The sequence below is a fragment of the Lipophrys pholis genome (assembly GCF_963383615.2).
Source record: "Lipophrys pholis genome assembly, chromosome: 8".
Lineage (NCBI taxonomy): Eukaryota > Metazoa > Chordata > Actinopteri > Blenniiformes > Blenniidae > Lipophrys > Lipophrys pholis.
In genome coordinates, this window is record NC_137630.1 from 19204146 (window position 1) to 19228999 (window position 24854).

The window sequence follows — 24854 nt, forward strand, 5'->3', positions numbered from 1 at the left end:
AAAGAGCATTGGTTTGGTTCTGTCCACATGTGGTGTCTTTATCTCTTTCTGTCTCTCTCTCTCTCTATTTCCAGTTCAATGAGACTGGGAGGGGCAGTGAGTGCAGCCAGGCCATTATGCTGGTGACAGATGGGGCAGTGGATACGTATGATACCATCTTTGCCAAGTACAACTGGCCAGACAGGAAGGTAATGTATTCATATTATCCTGGAGATATAGTTTACTGCAATCAGTGATCCATTTCCTTTACGCACAGCTTTACGAACAGCTAAATACGTTGTGCATTATTTGATGACCAGCACACAGCAGTGGACTTATGCCCTCCTGTGGCTATGAAGGACTTTTTTAAACTTGATGTTGAGAATGGGCTGTTGAGCTCAGTGTTATTGAAAGTCGATCAAAGTGGAAAGGAATACAAATAGCCTCATTACCATATATTAAAAATACACCAATCCGCTTCAAAAATTAGTAAGAGTGGTGATGTATAGGGTATTTTATCAATATCAAATACCTAAATAACATGAAACAAATGTTGTGCCTCCTCTTGAATTTAAAAAAAGTGAAATTGAATACAGTGAATTTAAATTGATTTGCACTAGTTTGACATTCAATTTGCCTTAATTTAAAATTGTAGCTCACACTTTGAAATAGAAAAAAAGAAGACATGAAATTGCAGCAAAGCGTAAAATGCGGATATCAAGACACAATTTTATTTCATGAAATCGAGTTTTATTGCTGCTGACTTACAGGACACCGAGGAAGAGCAATCAAAAGCAGATTTCATTTCCTTTTGTCCAACTAGAGGAACAAATAAGATCTGCGCCGATCTTTAACGGTTACAGAAGAATAAGTGTGCTTGTTTGTGCAATAGTCACTTTACATGCAGATGGAAACTCTTGGCAGAACTTTATCTGCTTTCGAAGGGCAAAAAAAACACATTTTAGACTTAATAAATCCAATAAAGATTTGGAAAAAGTCTCAATAGCTCTTACTTGATATCCGGAGCGCGACATCTGTATTCCAGCTACATGTAATGAAATTCCAATTTGAAAACTACATTTGAACTCTTTCTCTTTGAGGATTAAATTAAGTTTCATAGCAAATTATTTAAATTCTCACGTTCTGTTTCAATTCACTGAAATTTCATTAATGACATTTTTAATTATTCCATTTAAATTCAGTTATTCAGAGTTTGGTGGCATAAGATGGGCTCCATCAAAGGCGAGCTGGGGTTGTTGAGCTTGGCCTGTATGAGGTCCTCTCAGGCTGCTTTAAAACCAAGTTCAGTAAGGCCCCGTCCCAAAGGTCAGAGCTGTCTCTCTGCTGTCTCTCAAGGTAATTGTGGCGCTCCTCTGACAGGCCCTGAAATGAAACAGAAGGAGAGAAGAGTCAGAGTGGGAGAAAAGGGGTTATCGTAAGGTCATTTTTCCTGTTAAAAGAAAAAAAAGCCAGCGGGCTCTTCGCGCTTTAAAGGTTGTCGACGGAAGTATCTCGTGTGACGCTGGGCACGGGTGATCAACCCAAACATCAATACATGCAAGTGAGCCTAGAAGTGATAGTCACTGCTGCAAAGTGTATGAGATTACTCATATTTACACAATACTTTGACCCATTCGCACATTTAATACACCCAGAAAAGGCTCAATGCATAATTGTGTGGGTGGTTGTAGCAAATGAACAATGAGCATGTTTAGACTTCCTGTAATGAGCAACAAAGTAGTAGTATCATCATTTTTACCACGATAATTAAGTGTTGCATCGTGAATATGACGATTATAATATCAACTATACTTGTCTGAGAAGGAAAACTGCAGAAAACCTTATTTACATTATTGGCTAAACTCACATATATTTTACAATTATTTTTAATGCTACAATATCCATGTAATACATATATATAAATATAATAAAATTATTTGGAAAAGGTTATTAGAATAAATAATCAAATAGCTTATTACATTATGGGCAAGTTATTACATTTTGGGCTTTATTACATTGACAAAAGCCAAAACTATTACATTATTATCCATTATTAGATTACTGGTAGTCAGGACAGACATGTTAATGTAAACCCACTGTCAGTTGCTGTCTTGAATGTGTTTATTTAAACGCATGGATCGATTTTTTTTAAGATGTGCATGATGCTTTTCCCAGAAAATAAGATAGATTGGAGTCTCCTCATCACTGATTTCCCACCTGGCAAGGCTGGCGAGTGTATATACAGTATGGAACTCAAACATTCTCGTCATACGGCAAAAAGTGGATGAAGGGTGGCTGTAGAACTGTACAAATATTGATATTGTGGTATTCTTTAATTGAATTTGAACACACTTTGAACGCCTGTCTGTCTGTTTTAGTAAGTCTGCTTTTTAGTGACTGCCGACGTCACGCGTGTACGTTGAGTTTGTGTATTTCTGCCATGGTCTATATTAAGACCCCCCCCCCCACCCACCCACCAACCCACCCCCTACCAGCCCCTGCCTCAAGGCTGAACAGCAGAGAGCGGAGAGGGGACGAGGCTGCGAGATACTTCCATTTAGAAGAAACCCTGCTGATAATAGAAGTCTTCAGTCTCTGTCACTCTCTCTCTCTCTCTCCCTCCCTCCCTCCCTCCCTGCCTCCACTGCTTTTTTAATGGCTTCCTTCCAACCAGCCTCACAGCTTCACCGGCAAAGAACGTCACACTGGGTGTACAGACAGGCTTAAAAAAAATTCATGCAAATAAGTTACTGAAGATCTGTAAGCTGATGGTATCCACTCTAAAATAGTTATAGAAAAAAGATAACAAAGACTTTATTATCATAAAAGAATTACTTCACAGGTACACTTGAATATTTCTGTCAAGTTGTTTCCATAACCACATTTTGTAGGTAACAAGTTTGAATGTGTCTTTATTCAATGCAGGATCATATAAAAAGTCACTGCAAGTATTTTCTTTCTAAAAAGAAAAAATGTATTTTTTGACATGTGAACAATTGTAATGGAAATAATTGGCCGTGGCAAATCAATAACCCTCCCCACCTTCTGAAGTGTGTTCCACTGGAAAGGGAAAACTGAAAACATATGGCATTGATTAGAGTGATAGTGCCCCCCTCCAATGAAAGCTATAACCAGTGCGTAGTGGTGCCAGTTTCCATCAGTCACACACACGTGCGTGCGTGCGTGTGTGTGTGTGTGTGTGTGTGTGTGTGTGTGTGTGTGTGTGTGTGGCTTCCTGCATCTAATCTGTTCTCAGATTGTTTATGTTTGGCGTGTATACTTCCCTCAGGTGCACAAACCTGGCTTTTCTCTGTACATAAATTAGATGTTGCCTGCACTGACGGAAAGTCTGTTGTCGCTGTTCCCTCTTTGGCAAAGTTGAATTTTATGACTACCCAGAAATGAATTAAAATATATTTGTTCATTTGGCTTCCAGCCTCTATGGAACCAATTGGATTCAATTAAACATGGCATTCATTCAGTATTGTTGTATTTGCAGGATTTCTGGAGTTACTGTTTTAAAGGATTTGATTGTTTTATCATTTGAAAATGAGCAACTGGATCAAAATAGCCTGTGCACAACTTTTTGACGTCCCTCTGTTCACGACTATGGGCAATGTTGCAGGAGAAGCCAGGTTAACCTCGACATCTTTTGGCCATTCAAAGGTACATGTACATCTCTCACCGTCAGGAGGTTGATACACTGACCTACATACAACATTGTCCGTGCCTGCATTGTTTTTGTCACGAGGCAGCCGAGCTTCGGCCCTTGCCAGCATTATTGCTGCTGTTCCGGCAGGAAAAGAGATTCCAATTACATCCTAAAGCTTCCCAACCTCATTTCTTCTGTGCAAATGTTTTTTTGCATGTTTCATCCTGGTTGCTTGATAGAGTGCCGCATGACAGCGACAGGCAAAGTCACTCTACAAGTCTTCCAGTGAAGGGCTGTGAGTGGCTGCTGTGAGAAAATTACAAATGAAAGCAGGGAATTTACCTCCAGGCCCAAATACACTGTTTACAAATTTATAAGTGTTTCACCAAAGCTGCATTCAAACAGCCTTTTGCCCTTGTAAACCCACATACACACGCCTCCGACTGCTTTTGCGAAATCTTGCTTGATAATACCACTTTGATTTTCAGATAAAGCCTGGCGTTAAAAAAAATAAAAAAATAAAGCAATTAGAAGTTGACAGCTCATGAAAACATTGCCAGGACTCATCAGAGTTCAGCCTGTAATCATTTAGAAGTGCTGGGTCACCAGCTTTTAGTGATGGTAGAACAAAGGCAGACTTTGAGATAAGGAATTTCATTAAAGGAGCCAAGAGATCGATTAACGAGATGTGTTTGTGAAGGAGAAATAAACGCAGTGGCTAACTTAATTGTGGCCACAAGGTTATCTATGTTCTCTGATTTCCTGAAGTCCTAAGAACTTGTGTATAACTTCTTATTCATACTAAGTTATTTAAATCCAAAAATGTTAACAATTGATAGTTAAAGTTATACTGCTATATTTGATATATAACACATAACTATGCAGCTTTTGGACTTTAATTAAATGAAACCGTCTTCATCCAGTTTTAAGAAAAGATTTGACTCCATATACAACACAGAGCTCAGTGTTTACTTCACTTTGACTCAGCATAATAAAATTCAGGCTGTTATGTGGTTTTAGCTCACACTTCATAATACATGAGGCCAGAGGAATCACAACAATGAGTTTGCTGTCCCTACTACATATGTAGCCACTAAAAGGTACTTAAAGGCTTTGAACACGCACAGTATGTGTGGCTTCACGCAGTGGCCTGAATAAATGATTGAGTTGAGCACTTTATACTTAGCAATAGGTGCATAAACAAAAGTACATTCTCACGTGTTCTTGCGATCTTTCAAACAATGTCACAGATCGAAACATCAGCATAAGAACATTACATCTCAGAGCATGGATACTGACGTATGTGGACGCTCACATGGCTCTTATGCATATTTTCATTGCTGCCCCGTGCAAAATTTGTTCACTCAAGTATATTAAAGATTGCATGTTGTGGCTGGAGCCTCGACTACCTCAGCTGTACTTAACTCAGCAGTGGGCCTCTTCTATATTTAATGAGCAACCTGCTGTAGTTTGGCTTTCAATAAAGAAAAACACATAGGCACAAAAAGACAATCCCACAGTGAAAATTTCTTTCCTGCAGTCCGACATGGAGCTGTTATGATCCTATCGGTTGAGTCCTGTCATTTTTCCTGTCATTCTATCACTGTGACAAATGTCTGGGTCCGCATGAATAGTGGATGATTATGGTCTTGATAATACTGTGTGCATAAAATGACAGCCCTGCAATCTTTTTTTATCGTTCCAAAGAAGCATATTATACTAGACAAATGAGCAACAATATTCAGAGTTAACATGAAAGCCTACAATTAGATGTGAAGGAGTTATTGAATGACATGCGATGAAGTAAGAGTAATTGAATGCATAAAAAAGAAGAAAAAAAATGGCCGAAATTATGATCTGTGATTATATTTCTTTTGAGCACACTCATCAAAAATCTTATGTGTGCACATCTATATGTGCCTACACACAGACACATGCTGTCAGGGTGAACGGAGGCAGTGGAAAAAACGGGCATGGTAGCGATGGCAGCTGTGCCCCCAGAGGCTCACATCTGGTCCAATCTGGCCACGATGTCTTTCTCTCTCACACACACACACACACACACACACACACTCACATATATACACAGATACACGCGCACATGTACACACCTGCCAACTACACCTGCTGCTCTCGCCAACCAAACACTGCTGGGCAAAAATTGGTTTGGCAGGAGGGAGATTAGAAGATTGCCTGGATTGAGCATAGAAAGCTTGCTATTTTTTATTTATTTATTTTTTAAATCAACAATTTTCCTGTGCACTGTGATTGCAGCTTCTCTGATCCACTTAAGGTCATTTTGTATTCGCCTTTCTCCAGTTTACTCAGTTGATAAAAAAAAACAAAAAAACTAGATGATTAAAACTTTAAATGAAATCTCAAGGAAACATTTAAGACTCCCATCATCCAATAACTGGCTGTATTAAACCAGTAGAAAGAATGTGCTAATCACTGCCAGATAGAGAATGAGCGCTTTAGCTTCGACTCTGTTATCTCCTTGGTGGTAGTCTGCTGGCCTCTATCAAAATGTGATTAAAATGAATGACAGAAGCTATCTTATTTTCTCTCCACAGGTCCGCATATTCCCCTACCTGATAGGTCGAGAGTCAGCCTTCGCCGATAATCTGAAATGGATGGCATGTGCTAACAAAGGTATGATCTCATAATACACTCATAGGCGGCGGTGCTATTTCGCCTCCACACTGTATTTTTTTTCTCAGAGAGTGGTTGCAGGTCTTTGCTGTCAGCCAGGTGAAAATTAATACATTTGTAGCTGTGGATTTGTTTGGGTTTTTTGGCAAGTGTGTCTCCGTGTGTGCATGCAGTAGCATCGACGTGTTAGTCAGTGGGCATCAGCATTAGCACGACTATGTGACAGCAGGCAGCTGCTTCCTGTTGCATAGAGCAGATATGTCACGTTACTTCATCTCCCTCTAAGCTTGAAGTCCAAATACATCACCAAATACCAGGATACACCGCTTTCTACCCGCTTTGTGTCGTGGTCATGCTTGTCCTAGTACGTAGAGCTCTTTTCCTCTGGGCTCTATATTTAGCTGGGAGCTGGGTGACAGAGACAGTCTGGCTCCATTTCCTCAGGCTGCAGTAGATAAGACGGGCATGCCACAGGTCACACAAATTGTGTGTGTGTGTGTGTGTGTGTGTGTGTGTGTGTGTGTGTGCGTGCGTGCGTGCGTGCGTGCGTGCGTGCGTGCGTGCGTGCGTGCGTGCGTGCGTGCGTGCGTGCGTGTCTTTTAATAAAAAAACAAGGGCATCTACAGTGTTTCTTCAAAGTGATATCACAGATTTCTTTCCTGTCAGTTTAAGAGTGTTTGTGGTGATGATGACGTGCGTGCATGCGTGCGTGCATGCGTGCGTGCATGCGTGCGTGCGTGTGATGCTTCATAAGTGTGCATATATGTATGCCGGATGATGAATCAGACTTGTGACAGCGACATCCTCTCCTGTCTGCAACATTCCTGCAGAACGGCCTTCCCTTTGCTTGTTAGGTTCAGCTTCTCTTCTCCAAAGTGCAACAGTATTTATTTATTTTTTTTATTACTTTTACATTAAATGCTTTTGCAACGAAAAACAAGTGCGTCATGTTCGTGGGATCTGTCCCTGGCAACTTCCTGTTGTCTTAAATTGCATTGAAGTAGAGACTGCACGTACCAGTCAACATGAAGTGGCTGCAGTATCTCTGCCCATGTTGTGTGTCGACTTCTAGAAGCTAAATTTGGACTCTTCACAGGAGGTGGCACTCAGGTTTGTCAGTTTTCACAGGATGGTTTGTTGATTGGCGAATCAGACGTGTTTTCTCAGCAATAAATACAGAAACTAGGAGGTAACTACCAAGTCCCTTCTATTTGTACATCAGCATGGATTTTTCCCATTTATTTATTTTCATACTTTTTCCTTTACATTTTAAAAAGAAATTTCAATTACACATGCATCAGAATTTTTAATACTATGAAAAGTCATGACAGATCAGGGATGTCAAACACATTTTAGTTGAGCGGCCACATACAGCTCAATTTTATCTGAGTGGGCCGTGCCAGTTAAATAGTGCCATAGCAACCTCTAAATTGAAACTTTGAAGATTTTCTTTGTCGCTGCTCAGAGTATACTTGATGAAAATGTTTATATTTTCACAAAACCAAAGAAATACTACAGGAAATTAATTTTAATGACACCTTCTTCTGCAAAGTTTAGTGAAATGCCCCAAAAAATTTCAAACTGGTTTTGAGGCTAATGCTAGTTTGTGTATTCGCAATGAGGTAATTAGCTTTCATGGCAGCATCCGCAACATGTCAGCTCGGGTCTGAGAGTTGCATTGTGGAAGAAATTTGTAAAACAATTTACGTTTTCTCATTCGAATTTTCTACAATTGGCTTGGTGGTTCTGCGGGCCGGATTGGAGCGTCTTGTGGCCTGGTTTTGGCCCACATACCTTATGTTTCATACCCATGTGACAGTGGAATCATTTAAAAACTGTTTTGAACACAATCTTTTAGAGATGAATGTAATGCAAGTGAAATAAGGAGAAATCACATGTTTAAAATGATCTGTAGAGTAACAGATCAAGTGGTGTGCAGGACTTTAAATAAAGCAATATTTGACTCCAACAATAAAACCTTGACTTTTCTTTTTTTTTTTTTACTTTCATCATGACACATTTTCTTTTCCACCTCGTTCATCATGTTCAGGCATCAGGGCACCTTGTTGGGTATTTTTTGCTTACATGTGACCCGAGCCAAGGTCCTTTGAAGATGTATCGATGCCCTCGCCCCGATGAGACTCCGCTCTGACTGGCCTGCATGTGCAACAGGTGTACCCTGTCATGCGGGCAGGCAGCATTCATATTTCTCTCCGCAGCTCATCTCCCTGGCCCCGGTGGCTAAGCCCCAAGGACGCCCTCAGCCTCCCAGAGGGAGCAGTCACTCGCGACTCTCTGCCGTGATGAACGATGCAGTTACACCGACACAGCTTGCTTTGTGTGTCTGCGTGTGTGTTGTCACTGCACTGTCTGCTGGAATAACAGCCAGATCCAAATGTTTTCGAGTGGGTAAAGGAGGAGTCCCTCAAGGTTCACTTCCAGGTCAAGTTCCGAGTCAAGTGCATTGTTGTTCATTTTGTCCCTGAAGTAATCACATGATTTGAATATATGAAGCATTTGTGTTGAATATGAGATTTTAGTATCTACTATTTCTCATTGTAGTCCCCGATTGGAGACCTACCTGACATTGCTTATGGGTGTCTAGACACCAGCTCTGTTCTCCAGGCCACGTAGAGGTTGTTGCAGGGAACGATGACCTTAAAATCTATTTCCTCCAGCTCTGATTTTCTGCTTGACCGCCTCGTGATGGAGGCAGTTTTCAGCTTTTATGGCTGGGTGGAAATGGGGTGGTCTCTCTCTTGTCCCTTATTCACTGTGTCACCTCTCGTCCTCCGTCTTACTGCTGTCCTGCTTTTCTTGCTCCCCCCCCCACCCGCTGAGATAACAGTATAGTCCCTGCTCCACATGCACATTAGCATCATAATAGCAGCATTATCGTTGCAGGAAATGGCATCACATTTGAGTTTAGCTGAGGCAGATTTTACATTACATTTACATACCACTTAAGGATTCTCAAACCCATGCTGGTTTTCGGTCCCTGGAACATTGTTGGTGGGGCTTCTTTTGCGATTACATCTATCGAAGTTTCCATCTGCCTCATCAAGGAAATATCTGTTGCCTTCTGTACTGTTTTCCAGATGTTATCTGGACAAATTAAGTGAGTGCAAAAAGCTTGGAAGAGACTTCCGTGACTCCAAACTGATAGAATGTGTGACTTTTGATGTTTTGAAAAGGCAGAAACTGCATTAGGAACATGGTCATACTCAATTTTAAATTGTTTGGAACAAATGAGGCTTAATCTGTGTGATATTTTTTTTTGTTTCTGTATTCATGTCACTTTTATTTCAGCAGAAAGCTTCAAAGAGATATGGATCTGTTTTACAAGACCTGGCAATCATAGCAACAATTAATAAGTCAATTAATTGACACAGTTATAGTAATAAATAAAAGTACCATAAAAACTGGAAGGACAAGTAGTGGTGAGACTTGTAATCTGGCCAGCTACTGTGCCTTCCCCGGGGAGCATTTAGACTCGAGCATTAGGGACCTGTAGTATTGCACAGGTTAGTCAACTTCTCTTCACTAACCTGTATAAGACCACTGCCCACTATTATTTTCTCTTATTACGATCAATTACAATTCATTTAGAAATACAAATATTTCTAGCGTAACATTTTCTGTCCAAAAATTAAAGGTGCTTTGAAAATTACTTGGAAGAGTGACGCTTGTAGCTAAAATGGGTCTTTGTAACATTTAATGGACTTTTTTTTTTTTGGAATAACCTTTTCTTTGTTTCTGTTTCTGTTTCTCTCTCTGTTCCTCACAGGTTACTTCACTCAGATTTCCACATTGGCAGATGTTCAGGAGAATGTGATGGAGTACCTGCATGTGCTGAGTCGCCCCAAAGTGATTGACCGGGAGCACGACACAGTTTGGACCGAGGCCTACATCGACAGCACGGTGAGTTGATTTTACCATCTTCACACGTGTCCTGCCAGTCACAGAGACTGAGCAGGTCATTTGTTTTGAAACAGGAAGCGCACTGCAGCTGTAGGAACTTCCTGATGGGAGCCAGAAATAAAGGGGCACGTCAGCTTTAATATTGATACGAGTGAATTTGTGGTTTTACGGCTCTGGTTACAACTGGGTTACGTTTTGGGTTTGGATCAGGAGGAAGATTAGATTGTTTGTAGTTAGATAGTCTGATTTATAAAGAGATTGTATAAGGGAATGATAAATTGCATGCTCACATGAGTCGATTGCGTTTTCTGGGATCTACTTAGAATCGCACAGCAGGCAGACCCAACCCGAACCCAAGCGGTCAGGAATTGTATCGCTTCCCTGTTTGTTTGCTTTCAATGGACATAGAGTGTTTGGATGGAGCATCATCTGTCCTGAAGGCTGAGCTGATTTGCACCTCTTTTTCAAACATGTTAAAACAGATGCAATTATCAACAATACAGGTATTTACAGATGGACATTGCACCTTGTGTATTAACCAACGAGAAAAAAACTCTCTCTCATATGTTGTGTGAGCTGGGAGAGATGCCTGACATTCATGGAGGCCAACATGTCAAAATAAATAGTGTGTGTTCTAGTGCACGGCCTAGATTGTCCCATTAGTACATCAACGTTTGTGTGCAGGCAATGCGACATTTGGACCTGTTTTTAAACGTACAAAGCTTATGTTGTGAAGGTCTGAATTTGGAGGTGTGTGTGTGTGTGTGTGTGTGTGTGTGTGTGTGTGTGTGTGTGTGTGTGTGTGTGTGTGTGTGTGTGTGTGTGTGTGTGTGTGCGTGTGCGTGTGCGTGTGCGTGCGTGTGTGTGGCAGATGGAGCCATTAAGTTAATGAGCCTCTCTTGTGTGTTTGCCAGTTTTGTAGTATGAGTAGAACATTACCGAGTTACTTTGATGTCTTAACATCGTACCATGTCCCAACTCACTCAAATACACAAAATATACGATGGTAATGATATATTTAATTCTCATTGAAATATTTCACAATACACAGAATTTGTGAATCCGTCACACACTCTTTATAGTTGATTCATGCAGTAGTATCTCTACAAAACCCTGAAGGATAATAACTGACCTATAGGGAAACCTCTGCAGTCCATGATCTACACACAATGTACTATCCTATTGATGCATGCACAATGGTCCTTTTTTTTCCCTCAGATTATTTTATTTTGCTATAGAGGGAGAATAGCAGCCATTGGTTCTCTACTATTTCTGTGTACGTTAGGCGATTGAGAGCTTAAATAGTGGAAAGTGGCAACGAAGACTGCCTTTTACCAGAGATACCCCTAGGATATCAACCTTACTTGAAAATTGACTTTTGCTTTCTGCAATATTCTTCATATCCCTCATGTTTTACCCTTTAGTGTCTCTTTGTCTTCATTATCCACTTCCATTTGTTATAGTTGGTACATATGTTCAACACTGACCTAACACTAGTAGCTGTTTCTTTCACGGTAACCCTTCTGGACATAAAGCCCTGCTCTCTTGACACAGTCACTGTTTTAAGCAGTCAAAGGCAGCATCAGAGGATTTTATGCATCCACTTATTTGGTGTGAAATGCACTGAAAGGCTTTCTGACTGTCACCCACAAATATACTGACCCTCTCTCTCCCCCTCCCCCTCCTCCTGCTCCTCCTAAATCTGTTCTTTCTAGCTCCCCCAAGCACAAAAGGTAAAAATTCTGGTTGGAGGCCATCGCTGTATTGTGCTGTGCTGAGGGCTGCTGTGTGTTCATATGCATTTCACATGCATGTGCGTTTGAGTTTCCGATATTTGTGAGATGAAGGGATTTATTTGGGGGTGAACTAGTTACCATATTAGACCATGGCATTTTTTTTACGTGTGTGTGTGTGTGTGTGTCGGTGTTGTATGTTATTTGTGAAGCTCCTGATTCAAGCCATGCATCTTGGTTGTTGTTGGTTCTGTTGATCACTCTCCTTTGCACGTCGGATTAAACATGCGCACATGTCTGTACACACAGTCACACTCATTCGTCAGTGGTGATTTTATGTTAGCCGTCCTTTGCCAGTGTCTCCCGGGCTGGCAGCGTCTATCATGTGTAAATGTGATGCTACATTTTGCTCTTTGGCCTGTGTGACTTTGGTGTGAAAACAAGATTGCCAGTGATATTTGTTTTGGTGGAATTCTCCAGAATAAGCTGTTTTGTCATCTTCTGGGTGAAAATCCAATAGTCCATAATGACTGCCGGGATGATCTGTTCTGATGCCTTTCTATCGTTTCAGCGTTTTATTTTTCAGTGATTTATGAATCATATGTGGGTTGAGATAAGCAGCTCTGTACTCATAACAGTGATCATGGTGGAACAAAAGAGTGTTCTGCCTCCCCACGAGTGTGAGCCGGGCACGGAGTAGTCGCATTAAACAGCTGGCAGGCCATATGTCTGACATATTGCTGTTAGTGATAGACCCGAGCTGATTGACATCGAAACTGCTCGCCAGAAAACTGATATGGATATCATATTTTCAGACATGATAATTGGGATTAACAGAGAATCTGTGCTGCTTCGGCATATGCAATCACCCCAGCACTGTTCTGTCCTTTGTGGAAACACACACACAGTGAGAAACACTCAGCTTCTTATGAGTAAAAGTGCATGATGATAGTGTTTGACAACAGTTAGCAGAACTGCTTGGATTTTCTCGAGCTTTTTGGATTTGTGTTCTGGGACTGATATATATCATATTTCTCCGGATGTACGCTCATGCTGTCGTTTTTCTGTCCTCCAAATCCCTCTCACTGCAACCCAATAATCCCCCTTTGTTACCTTATCTCCTCCTCTTGTTTTTGATGCTCTTTCCATCCACCTGTGCTCTCCTCTCTCCCTCCCTCTTGCTCCTCTTCTCAGTCTCACCAGCTTCATCCATCATTCTCTGGCTCATTTGGCTTTGTTTCCCACTCTGTCGGATGAACTGACACTGGAGCGCAGGGAAGATGTGAGGGAGGCGGGGGGGGGGGGGGGTGAGAGGAATACATTGGGAGGTATTTGAGGACAAGTGTGAGGAGGAATAAGGGAAGGTTGGAAGATATTTGAAGGAAAGGGATGTCAGTGAGCATTGGATGGATGTTAAAAAAAAAAGACGCTGCATGGATGAGCTGAGGGTTTCTGCTCAGAGGTTCAAAGAACAAGATTGATACTTGATTAAGCGTGAAGACAGACAAAAGGGACAGCTTTGCGCAGTTGATTACCTTTTGATGATAAATTGAAGTTGTGAGCTGTTGAAAATGTCACGATGGATGAATATAAACTCCACTAATTCAAAGCAAAAGTGTTAATATTGATCGAGGTAATTGAGAGCTTTCGTAGATAATCCCTCTACACCTGTGCAGTGAGACGCGTGTGCGGGATCTGTGCCAGCTTTATTAGTCATGGCGTCCTTTTTTAGTTCTTCCATAGGTGCTTACACGTGGAAGGGTTTAGTGTCAGTGCTTACACACCAACATCATTTAACCTGCTCTCCTAAGAAACAAGGGTGACCTCTTCTACCAGTATATAATTTGTCACAGCAACCGAGATCATCAGTACTGAGACACACAAACCACAGGCCAGGGGTGTGTGTGATCCCTCCGAGGGGCATAAATCTGTGGATATTTGTTACAGCGGGGTGCCAACAGCATTCAAACCCAGCGGCCTTCTTCCTCATTCTCTGACCCACAGCATGGGGAAGCACTTGCACAGCTCATTTACCTTGACTGATTCAAACAGGCGATGATGAGACAAATGTGCGTTCTGACCTTGTGCTTCAGGTCTGACAAATCAAATTTGAGATATGGAGCACACCCATAGGGACAAAGAGACATAGAACTGTGGAAGCACTACCGTTCCTGGCCTGGTTTAGGAAAAATGACGTAGAGGTTTTAAGGTCTTTTCCTTGCTAAGTGAGCTGCAGTTGTGATCTCCTTTTCTCTATGCAACGCTGTATGCTTAATTACTGTATGTAATTCCCCAGAGCAGCTGGCCACACCTGATTTTCACCAAATGCACTTCCACTGAAAATATTGTATCAGATATTACAGCTCATGGGCAAAGAGTACACATTCAATAACATTCATATAGACATGCACCATAAAAAAAAGTCCATACATTTACAGATCAGTGATATATGATCCATGCTTGGAGAAAGATTGTGTATTTTTAGATGATGGTCTGCTTGTTTCCCATGTACTGTGATTGATCCCATCTTCCAGCAGCCAGTCTGCCTATCGTTACAGAGGCTGTACTTATGAGTGCTTTGTTCTGTCTTTGATGTCCTATACTACGCTGTGGATTGCTATTACCAGCCGTCTGAACTCGGGTCACCAATTTCCCTTTCCCCAGTGTTTGAGGAAAAGTGAATGGATACAAACGCTCTCATGCCATTATCTACAATTACTGGTTGTAAAAGCGTAGGGGGGAGACACCGGAGAAGGTAAGATGTTCAGTAAAGTGGCTGAAGGTATTCGATCCGAGGAAGAAGTACTAATGCGGGAATTTTATATTTATGTTGGTCCAGAACAAGCCAACAAAATACTTGTTTGTCTATTTGTGTGAGAGAAAAATCTAAAAGTCACAGTAAATTTAGCTCTGCCTTTCCCTTTGCAAGTTATTTTCCAACTCGGCATTGCAATGTGAATATAAACTGTACAAGTGACTGACGTGAAGAAACCTGCAGCATTTAAAAGAGGACAAGGTCAGAGCAATTCTCGTGAAGAATGAAGCGTTCCTCCAGTCTCCTTGTAACCGTGTGGGGCTTTCATCTCTAATGGATATCATCATCTGATACAGACAGCCGCTGGAAAGATAAATATCCTAATTATTCCAGCAGTCTTTGGAGAGGAAAGATACCCGGATCCAAACTAGAAGCACTGCCTTCGGATAAGCTTATTCTGCAAGAGATCAAAGGGAGCCTGTGATTGAACACATTTTAAAGCAAATAATAAACATGAATAAAACATGTCATGGAAGTTTTGTAGGTCCCTCAAGAAGATAATGTGACTATGTCTGCTGGAGAAGTCCTCTAAAGTTCACTACTAAAGAAAGGGATGTTATGGGGTTTTGGAGAAATCCCTCCGACGTGTGACTGGGCAAGATGTTTCATATAATATGCATGACGCCATGCAGTTACACTACGACTGCAACTCTGACAACAATGTTTCATCATGAGCGTCCTTCTTTTCCCCCTTCCTCTTTCTTCCTTTGTTTTCGTGCCCTCTCATTTGCTGTCTTTCCATTTTCATGGCACGTGACTGACTCAGCTGGATGACGGTCAGGGTCCGGTTTTGATGACCACGGTGGCCATGCCCGTCTTCAGCACCAAGAATGAGACTGTAAGTTTGCACACACTGCAGCGCATCCACTGTCACAGCCAGCCTGTTTCCCAAACTCATTTTTCCCCCAGTAATCTTGTAGTGTAATTGAAAAAACGATGCAATTACGTATTTCCTAACTGAAGAGGAAATAAGCTTTGAGAGAATAGACACAAATTAGAAAATGATGATGAATTAAATTTGCATTTGATGGACACTAATTTCAGTTTGATTAGAGGCTGTAAATTAGGATACAGTAGACCATTACTAATGGAGTATCTATTCTAAACTGAAGATAGAAAAGTTTGATGATGATCATCAGTGCCTTGGTAGGAGATTTTGTGGTAGAAGTAACTTTTCACAAACTAAACAATACTTTTAAAATGTGACCTTTCAGAGAAACCGTGGGATCCTTCTGGGGGTGGTTGGGACCGACGTGCCTGTCTCCGAGCTGCTCAAGACCATCCCCAAAAATAAGGTAGATGGATGAATGGATGGATGGATGGATGGATGGATGGATGGATGGATGGATGGATGGATGGATGGATGGATGGATGGATGGATGGATGGATGGATGGATGGATGGATGGATGGATGGATGGGGCACATATACAATGTCCCTTCATACGTTTCATTATCCCAATCAAACTTGATGTTTTGAACTCTGACTGGACTTCCCGAACACTTTGGTCAGCCACATGGTAAAATAGTAAAACTAAAATTATAGAAAAGATCAGCCCTTCTCTTTTTTTATACTTATGCCTGCACCAATCGCAGTTCTACTCCTAATTAAAGTGACTGAATGTGAACTATGGCAGTTAATAAAGTTTTGACACAGCAGTTTCCCGATGTCAGTAAAGACAGGAAAATTCTGCCTTACATGCACTGATGTGTTCTGATTGTGTGGCCTGTCTTGGTCTAGTTTATTGTTCTGAATTCCAACATGTATAATTCGTCCAGGCTTCGATGAATGGCACCACCCTCCCACATTGTGTAGTTTTGAGTTTCACCACAAAAACGTGGAGAAAATGACAAAAAGCTTGATTAGCTCAGATTTAAAATTAGGCGTTTATTTGTGATGCCTTCATTCTGTGTGTCCACGAGTGTGTCTTTGTGCGTATCTTTCCAGTTGGGCATTCACGGCTACGCCTTTGCAATCACCAACAATGGCTACATCCTCACCCATCCAGATTTACGGCCACTCGTGAGTATTACCTCCTGCACCGTTGCTCTTTAAGAAGTAGGAACCTGTTAATCATAACAATGTCTTTCCGGTCGCTGAGAGCAAAGTTCAAATGTGTAACAATATTTCCTACAACTGTGGTATACTTACTCTGGATTTGGCATCAAGTCAATTACTGATTTTGTTGTTGCACCGAGATGGAGATTGACGGAAAATTCGTGTGTAATTGTGTGGGTGCTCTATGTTCTGTGTAGCGTTGAGTGTTTTGGCCGTGTGGCGGTATGTAGATGAGGAGAGTGTGTTCCAGGCCTCCGCTGCTCTGTGAATAGTCAGAGATACAGCTTTTGAATGGCTGTGATTAACTCTATTGTACTCACCCACTCCTTTCACAAGAGGTGGAGAGGAGGGGTGGCGGGGGTGGTGGAGGGGAGGCTGGGAAGATCGGGGAACCTGCCTTATTGGAATAGGTGTGGGGGGAAAAGGCAGGGTGCAAACAGAGGGATTTTAAGAGATGGAAAGAGAATAGGAGGCCAGGAGAGGAGGGAACAGACAGACAGATGGTTCAATAGTGGTCTAATTAAAGATGTTAATGAACGCTGCGTAGCAACTAATGAGGGGTGGGAGTCTGTCCTCTCTGACAGATGAACGGAGAGAGAGATTTAAAAGTACACACGCACACACAAACAACACATGAAGTGTAATTAGTAGGTGCAATACTCCAGTGTGTGTCACCTTTATTTAATGTTCACATCAAACAGGGTCAATAGGATGGCTGCGATCCAGCCAGCGGAGGGGTTATTCTCAGAATCCTCAATAAATGGTGATAGATCAGCGAATAGTTTCACACACATAAATCATCGAAGAATTTTTTCCAAGACACAGTTTTGCAATAGGGTCGCGTGATAAAGTACACGTTTACATAATTGCATTTTGCAAAATATTTCATTTACTGTGCATTCATGTTCTGCAAATTTATAATGACATAATTTATAATCATAATCATTGCAATATTGCAAGACAACTTCATAATAACAATAATAATAATAATGGTTTTATGTAGCGCTTTTCAGGACGCTCAAAGACGCTCTGCATTGCATTCTTCATTTACTCCATACTCGATGGTGGTAAGCTAAGTATGTAACCACAGCTGTCCTGGGGCGGACCGGCGGAAGCGAGGCTGCCAAACAGCGTCGTCGGCCCCTCCGACCACCACCAACCACTCACTCTCACACTGCATTCAGCCAGGCAATTTGGGGTTCAATGTCTTGCCCAAGGACACTTTGGTATGTAGGCAGGAATCAAATTAACCCCGAGAGAACATGCAGATTCCCCACAGGTTGGCAGTTTTTAACCTATGTATTTCTGCTGTGCCTGAACAGTGCTGCTGACCTCTGCGACACCCTGTTTGTGTAACAAATAAATACGTTTTTTATCAATTACTTCATAGCTTCTACTCATCGTTCTCTTGTTTTAGGAATGGTATTTTGTTGAAACTTCCTCTGCATTTCTAATTGTTTGCGTGTTTACATGTGACCATCCAGTACGGAGACGGCAAAAAACGAAGGAAGCCAAACTACAGCAGCGTGGATCTGTCAGAGGTGGAGTGGGAGGATAAAGATGACACGGTGAGACGGTAACAAATTCATGTTCATCATCACCACAGTGCTCATCTGAACATCAGTCTGACTGAGGATCCTGTTTGTTCACCGTCCCTCTAGTTGAGAAATGCCATGGTCAACCGGAAAACTGGGATTTTCTCCATGGAGGTGAAGAAGAGTGTGGACAAAGGGGTGAGGACCGACAAACTTTGGAAAAGCACAGAAACAAGTAGTTTTTTCCAAAAGGTCTCCAAAAGGTGTGACAAAGAAAAGGCTCAGCAGGGAGAGTCGGCTCTGCAGCGGGGTTATTACACTTGGCACGGCGATGTACAGGATTGACTGGGGGATTTGGTGTCTGATTTGGTTTGCTCTGCATGCACTAGTGTGTGTCTCTGTGCATGTGAGCCTCTTATCTCCACCGAACACATGTTGCTGAATATGGAGGAAACAGCAGCCTGATTCTGTTATACTTCTTGTCTGCACAGAGAGAGAGAGAGAGAGAGAGAGAGAGAGAGAGAGAGAGAGAGAGAGAGAGAGAGAGAGAGAGAGAGAGAGAGAGAGAAATAAGAGACGATGCAATGTGTTTTTTGGTTAAACACTTCATTAGCCTGATTATTAAGCATTTCCTGTGTGGGGGGAAAAACAAACCTGTCATAGTTAAGCATGTACATATAGAGAATCATCTTTGTCATTTTCTCATCAGGTCTGAAACGTCAAACATGAGTGTGCTGTTTCTTTACCACTAGATGGAGCTAAATTCCAAGGAATCGTTCCATGTATTTGTACTCAGTTTTCTGCAGAACCCAGCCTTGTGTATTAATCCTTTATTCTGTTCCAGAAACGTGTGCTGGTTTTGCATAATGATTACTACTACACCGACATCAAAGGGACTCCATTCAGGTCAGGAAACTGGAGCATTTAATGAAGTTTACGCTGATTGAAATGCTTTTAAAGTGATTTGTGGAGTATTATTTAAGAATGTGTGATTTTTTTGTTTTGTTTTGTTTTGTTTTGTGTGTGTGTGTGTGTGTGTTTAGCCTGGGAGTTGCTCTTTCCAGAGGCCATGGCAAGTTTTTCTTCAGAGGGAATGTCACAGTGGAGGAAGGTAGGCAGTTTTCTTTTCAGTTCGGAGACCTGTACTTTGTTTACCACATCACGTCTGCCTGTTTTGTTGAAATGTTTCAAAAGAGCATTATATTACAGGTTTAAAAAGAGGAGTAGGTCACACAACTGCTACTTGTTTATTCTGTTACAAAGAGATGGATGCTGCAGCCTAAGAGCAGCGAGCTTGTAACAGTTTTCGAAATGCCCCTCAACCCCTCTGCTCGGGTTGAGTCAGGAAGGACCTACACCAGAAATCCTTTGCCAGATGCACTTTATCTAATCCGCTGGAGCAGCTGAAACACACACATATCATCATCATCGTCATCATCATCATCACAGTACACACTGCATGTAAAACGGCACTGCGGTGGTTATATAACAGCACAATATATACAATGAGAATATAGTTGAATGATATATAAGAATCACAATGTTTTAATGGCGAATACTGAACCGGCAGCGACAGTTTTTGTAGTCAACAGTCCAATATTAATTGCACTTAAGTAACATATCGTGTAAACTGGTCATTTATCTTGTATGAAAAACCTCCAATGTAAATGTTATATTCTAAAGATGTATTAAATTGAGCCGAGCCAGAAATCGATGGCGACTGAATTGACTGAAAACCACTCAAGTTACCAATTCTTAGTGAATTATGGTGGGATATTTGTTCTCGTAGGTTTTTTGACTTTCTTTTTTTTTTTTTTCTCATGTTCTGCACAATTCATTGAAATGCAGTGATAAAGAATTTGAAAGCCACAACTGGAGAGGAAGTTCAATATTTCTTTAGTTGTTCCTTCAATGTGTTTTATGTCTGCGGCTGTGCATATGTGCATGTGTTTTCATGTCAAGCCCCATGCACGTTAATATTCATGGGGTGGTGTGTGTGTGTGTGTGTGTGTGTGTGTGTGTGTGTCTGTCTGTCTGTCTGTCTGTGTGTTTCTCTAAACATGTCCATCATGCCGAGCCCTCTGAGCATGACTTGGCTCTTCCTGATCTAATCAGACCTGTCACATCCATTCAAAAAACACATTTTTCACCCGTGGTGTGTTTTTAAGTGTGTATGCATGTGAGATGTAGATGCCCACAACTATTATTCTAAGTTAATGTTGAGTGCTTTTACTTAATTTTTCTGAGCATGGAGCTCTCGTCCTGTTGCAGGTCTCCATGACTTGGAGCATCCCGATGTCGCGCTGGCAGACGAGTGGTAAGAGTATATAACGTGGCTATATTCTTCTCCTCCATCATATAAGTGACATTGTGATTGGACTACACTCTAAATATTTTTTCAAAATTATGAAATCAATCACTTATGAATTCATATTGTTGTATAAGACTGCTTTTGAGTGGTAGGACTTTGACTTGATGGTTTCTGCCACATGATGACTTGTGGTCACTGGAATTGGGAACCAATATCTAAACACATTATATTAAAAGCTTTTCAAACTAATGCTGGCCAAAGAAAGAAAAGTCTTTGTTTCAGTTCACATTTTTATTGTGGATGCTTTGCTATCCAAAGACAACTGAAAGCAATGGGATCATATGACCAGAGCTCAACAATGATTGTCATTTTATTCAGCAAAGAAAGCGGTTCTGACAGTTTTTGATTGGGAGCCAATTGTAGTGGTGTTTTATGTGTTATTATTATACCTAATGTTCTCATTTTCCTTTCTTGTCATGTTACAGGACATACTGCAACACAGATGAGCACCCAGAGCACCGCTACCTCACCCAGATCGAAGCAATCAAACTTTATCTGGGTGGACATGAACCCCATTTACAATGTGAGTTATGTTCATTCTTACCAGTCATTAGGAACATATTGTGATTGCAGGAAGACCCTAAACTGATTCACCACATCGATTAATACGTAAACATGTGTCTGTGTTCTCCTTTGTCTTGTTAGGTGACAAGGAGCTGATTCAGGAGGTTCTCTTTGACGCTGTGGTGACTGCCCCGTTGGAAGCCTACTGGACCAGCCTCGTCCTCAACAAGTCCGAGTATGTCACCCATATTTTACATCTGCAGTACAGAAGGTGTTCGTGATAGACTCAAAAGAAACCGAATCCTGTGGCCACTTTTATAGTCGTCAATAGGAAAAATGCTCCAGATAGAATGACAGTTTTAGAGAAGTAAAGAAAATGAAATGCAGATTATTGCACATGTTTGTCATCCATACAAACAGGAACTCTGATAAAGGTGTGGAGATAGCCTACCTGGGCACAAGAACAGGACTGTCCAGGATTAATCTGTTTGTGGGGCCTGACGAACTCACAAACCAGTAAGTAGATAGGATGTGGTGAAACCTTGCAGTGACTGAGTCTTTTTTTTTTTTTTTTCTGCTTATAATTCACATGAGTACATTAGCTCTTTTGTCTGTGTGTGTCATTTGTATTATTTTCTTTTCCGCTTCAAGAGACTTCCTCACAGCTGAGGACAAGGAGGGGGTGTTCAACGCAGATCATTTTCCCCTGTGGTACAAGAGAGCGGCTGAACAAGTTCCCGGCACCTTTGTTTACTCGCTACCTTTCAACACTGGTTTGTAAAAACCTTTATCATGTTTTTTTTTTTTTTTAAATACGTTTGACACACAGATGTTTGGATTGGATGTTTTAGGATACATTTTATTTTAAATCTACTCGGTCGCTGCAGCTTGTGGTAGACAATTTAATGGGTGAATTTGATACCAGCAAGCCAGGAAGTTAGAAAGACACATGATATGATAATTCCAAAGAGCTTTTTATTTTTGTTATATGCACACGCACCTAATAAAATATTCCCTGCCCCTTCTTTTCCCTCTTTCACCCATATCTGGCCCTATTCTCTGGCTGTGCATGTGTACCTCTCCTTCCTCTCTTATTAATTCTGGGCTGTGTTCTTGTGGATAGAGCTGATTACTGTGGGTTGTAATAAGATATGTTAGGAGGAGGTTCAGCCCTTTCCATAGTGACTTGCCCAGAACGCACATACAGCCACACACAGTCACATAAAGACACACATACACTTAAGCACCTCACGCATTTTCAGTTCAGCTGTTTCTCTAAGAAATGGTTTCTCCACCAAAGGGAGAATGTGTTCTCATCTGTTTAGCCTCAGGCTTTCCATTAGTGCCAGCTAATACAAGTGATCTGAAAGCCTCTTATTTACTCACCGGACTTGCCTCAGATGCACTCTTCCTCTCAGGACTGTGGTAGCGAGCTGTAGCCATGAAATAGCACTCTGCGGTACTCATGTTCAGTGTTTCTCTCTCCAATCACCCTGTGGTCAGTTCAAAACTAATATGGAGAATTATGATATGACTGTGATGTGAACTTTGTGCATGTGTGTGCGTGCGCGTGTGTGTGGGTGTGTGCGCTTTGTGCTTATGCATGTGGTTTAGGATCAGAAAACAAGAGTGTTGTATTGGCCAGCACCGCCATTCAGCTTCTGGATGAGAGGAAATCACCCATAGCTGCGGGTAAGTGGGAACTCAAGTGGCTCTTTCTCTTTCACACTCACACTCACACACACACACAGAAAAAACACACACAGACTTCTACGCTCACAAAAAGAGCAATACTCTGTTCTTTGCAATGCCATGCTTTGTTCTTCAAGTGTTGAGTTGTCTCCCTAGGCTCATTTTCTTTTTTCTTTTTTTTCTTTCTTTTTTTCCGAGCTGAAATAACCACAGGTCACATATTGTGTTTGAGTGTCTTTGCAGTGAAAACATGCAATACATACAAATGGACTTTTGCACCCAAGAATATTCATGTCTAAACATAATAATAGCCGCAACACTCCCAAACGCCTCTTGTGCATTTGTTTTTCCTCTGTTTCTATTCGAGGAATATTGTGGCTAAGATGATTTCTTTGTGGCGTGCCTCATCTCACATCCTGGTGAGTCAGAAGCCCAACAAAGTTACGCCTATGTAATTCAACTTGGTGCAATCAGCCCGTTGATTGTATAAAGTGTGGCTGTTGTTCTGTTAGACCTCATCTCAGTTACAGTGGAAAGGAGCTTGAGAACAGGGGAAAGGGGGAGGATCGACATGTGGACATATGGCTTCACAGTAGTTATTATCTTTAGGAAAGTTGTGACATGACATCCCTCATCACCTACGTCTCCCCACAGAAGCAGCAGGACATTTGAATTGTAGCTTCTTAATGTGATCAATTTCACTCTGGATGAGAATCAGATTTAGAAGGGAATTATTATGTTTGGCGTTACACCCTGTAAAATTCTTTATCAAAGCTCTTCAAATTTCCACACTGAGACCTTGAATGAAACGTCAACAGAGAATTTGGTAAAAAAATTTTTTAAAAAAGACAAGATGCTTCTGCAACATGAGCAACTCCAGTTCTAAAAATGTTGGTACAGTCAGAAAAATTGAGAAGTAAATTGATATATGAACGGTAGAACACCAACAGCTCATTGGATAACGAAAAATCTTAACATATTTTCAGTTTGATTGCTTCAACATTTTTTTTTTTTCAATGCCAGGTAAATATGAGCAGAAGGTCACCAATCTATACAAAAACCTAGTATTGACTTCGAAGATGACACCATCATGAGAGCACCAAGGCCAGAGGTCCGTATTGCGTGCTGCTCATGATCTCAGGCAGCACTGCTTTAAGAACAAGCGTAGATCTGCACTGGAGACCACCGCCTCGCCTCAGGAATACTTCCAGAAACCATTGTCTGTGAACACAGTTCACAAATGCAAGCGAAAGCCGTAACATTTGGAGAAGTAGCCGCATGTGAACACAATCCCAAAAATACTAGTGGCTTTTCTGTGCTAAAGCTCAATTAAAAAAGGCTGAGGCAAAATGGAAAACAGTTCTGTGGTCAGATAAATCAAAATTTATTTATTTTTCTTGGAATCCACAAATACCATGTCCTGCAGACTCAGAGTAGAGGGGTCATCCAGCTTGTCAGCGGTGCACATAAGCCAGCATCTCTCATGGTTGCGAGTCACATTAATGCCTAGAGCATGGGCTGCTCCACATCTGGAAAGACAGGATCTATGCTGAAGAGTTTGCAGAGATTTTAAAGCGACCTCTGTCCCAGCATAGCATTACAGTAGAAGTGTCCAGGTGCTAATGATCACGTCTGGAGACCGGACCTTTCATCACAAGTAAACAATTCATCCTTCAAAAAACAAACTGAAACCACTTTGCTGCAGTGTTGAGCAGCTCCAATCCTGGATCAGACAAGCATGTGATGATAGGCTTTTCCTGATACTCTCGCAATAACTTATGTCCCACACACTTATCTGTTCAAGAAAAGGGAAGGCTGAACAGAAGTTAACTTTATGAAATTGTGTTTCTGGTGTTTTTCAGGAAATTGTTATGTGTCTTTTCAACATACATATGTTGTTTTTGTTCTTTTTGGGGGTGGGGGGGGGGGGGGGGGGGGTGGGG

General features: G+C 41.5%; 1 protein-coding gene across 3 annotated transcripts in view; it reads left to right on the plus strand.

Annotated features, from left to right (window-relative positions):
• cacna2d3a (calcium channel, voltage-dependent, alpha 2/delta subunit 3a) overlaps window positions 1–24854 on the plus strand; it is a gene marked incomplete at its 3' end in the record, with an annotated part of 115265 nt that overhangs the window by 62766 nt on the left and 27645 nt on the right. For 2 of the 3 annotated variants that reach the window (XR_013935565.1, XM_080469910.1), the window contains exons 10-26: window positions 75–188; window positions 6205–6283; window positions 10071–10204; window positions 11920–11937; window positions 15519–15590; window positions 15967–16047; window positions 16699–16773; window positions 18294–18377; window positions 18471–18542; window positions 19189–19250; window positions 19388–19455; window positions 20616–20661; window positions 21141–21238; window positions 21361–21454; window positions 21640–21735; window positions 21871–21992; window positions 22834–22911. Coding sequence is in view for 1 of the 3 variants with exons in the window: in XM_080469910.1 (XP_080326036.1) it covers window positions 75–188; window positions 6205–6283; window positions 10071–10204; window positions 11920–11937; window positions 15519–15590; window positions 15967–16047; window positions 16699–16773; window positions 18294–18377; window positions 18471–18542; window positions 19189–19250; window positions 19388–19455; window positions 20616–20661; window positions 21141–21238; window positions 21361–21454; window positions 21640–21735; window positions 21871–21992; window positions 22834–22911 (1393 nt within the window). The remainder of the gene's footprint in view (window positions 1–74; window positions 189–6204; window positions 6284–10070; window positions 10205–11919; window positions 11938–15518; window positions 15591–15966; window positions 16048–16698; window positions 16774–18293; window positions 18378–18470; window positions 18543–19188; window positions 19251–19387; window positions 19456–20615; window positions 20662–21140; window positions 21239–21360; window positions 21455–21639; window positions 21736–21870; window positions 21993–22833; window positions 22912–24854) is intronic. The other variant, XR_013935566.1, reaches the window with a different exon arrangement.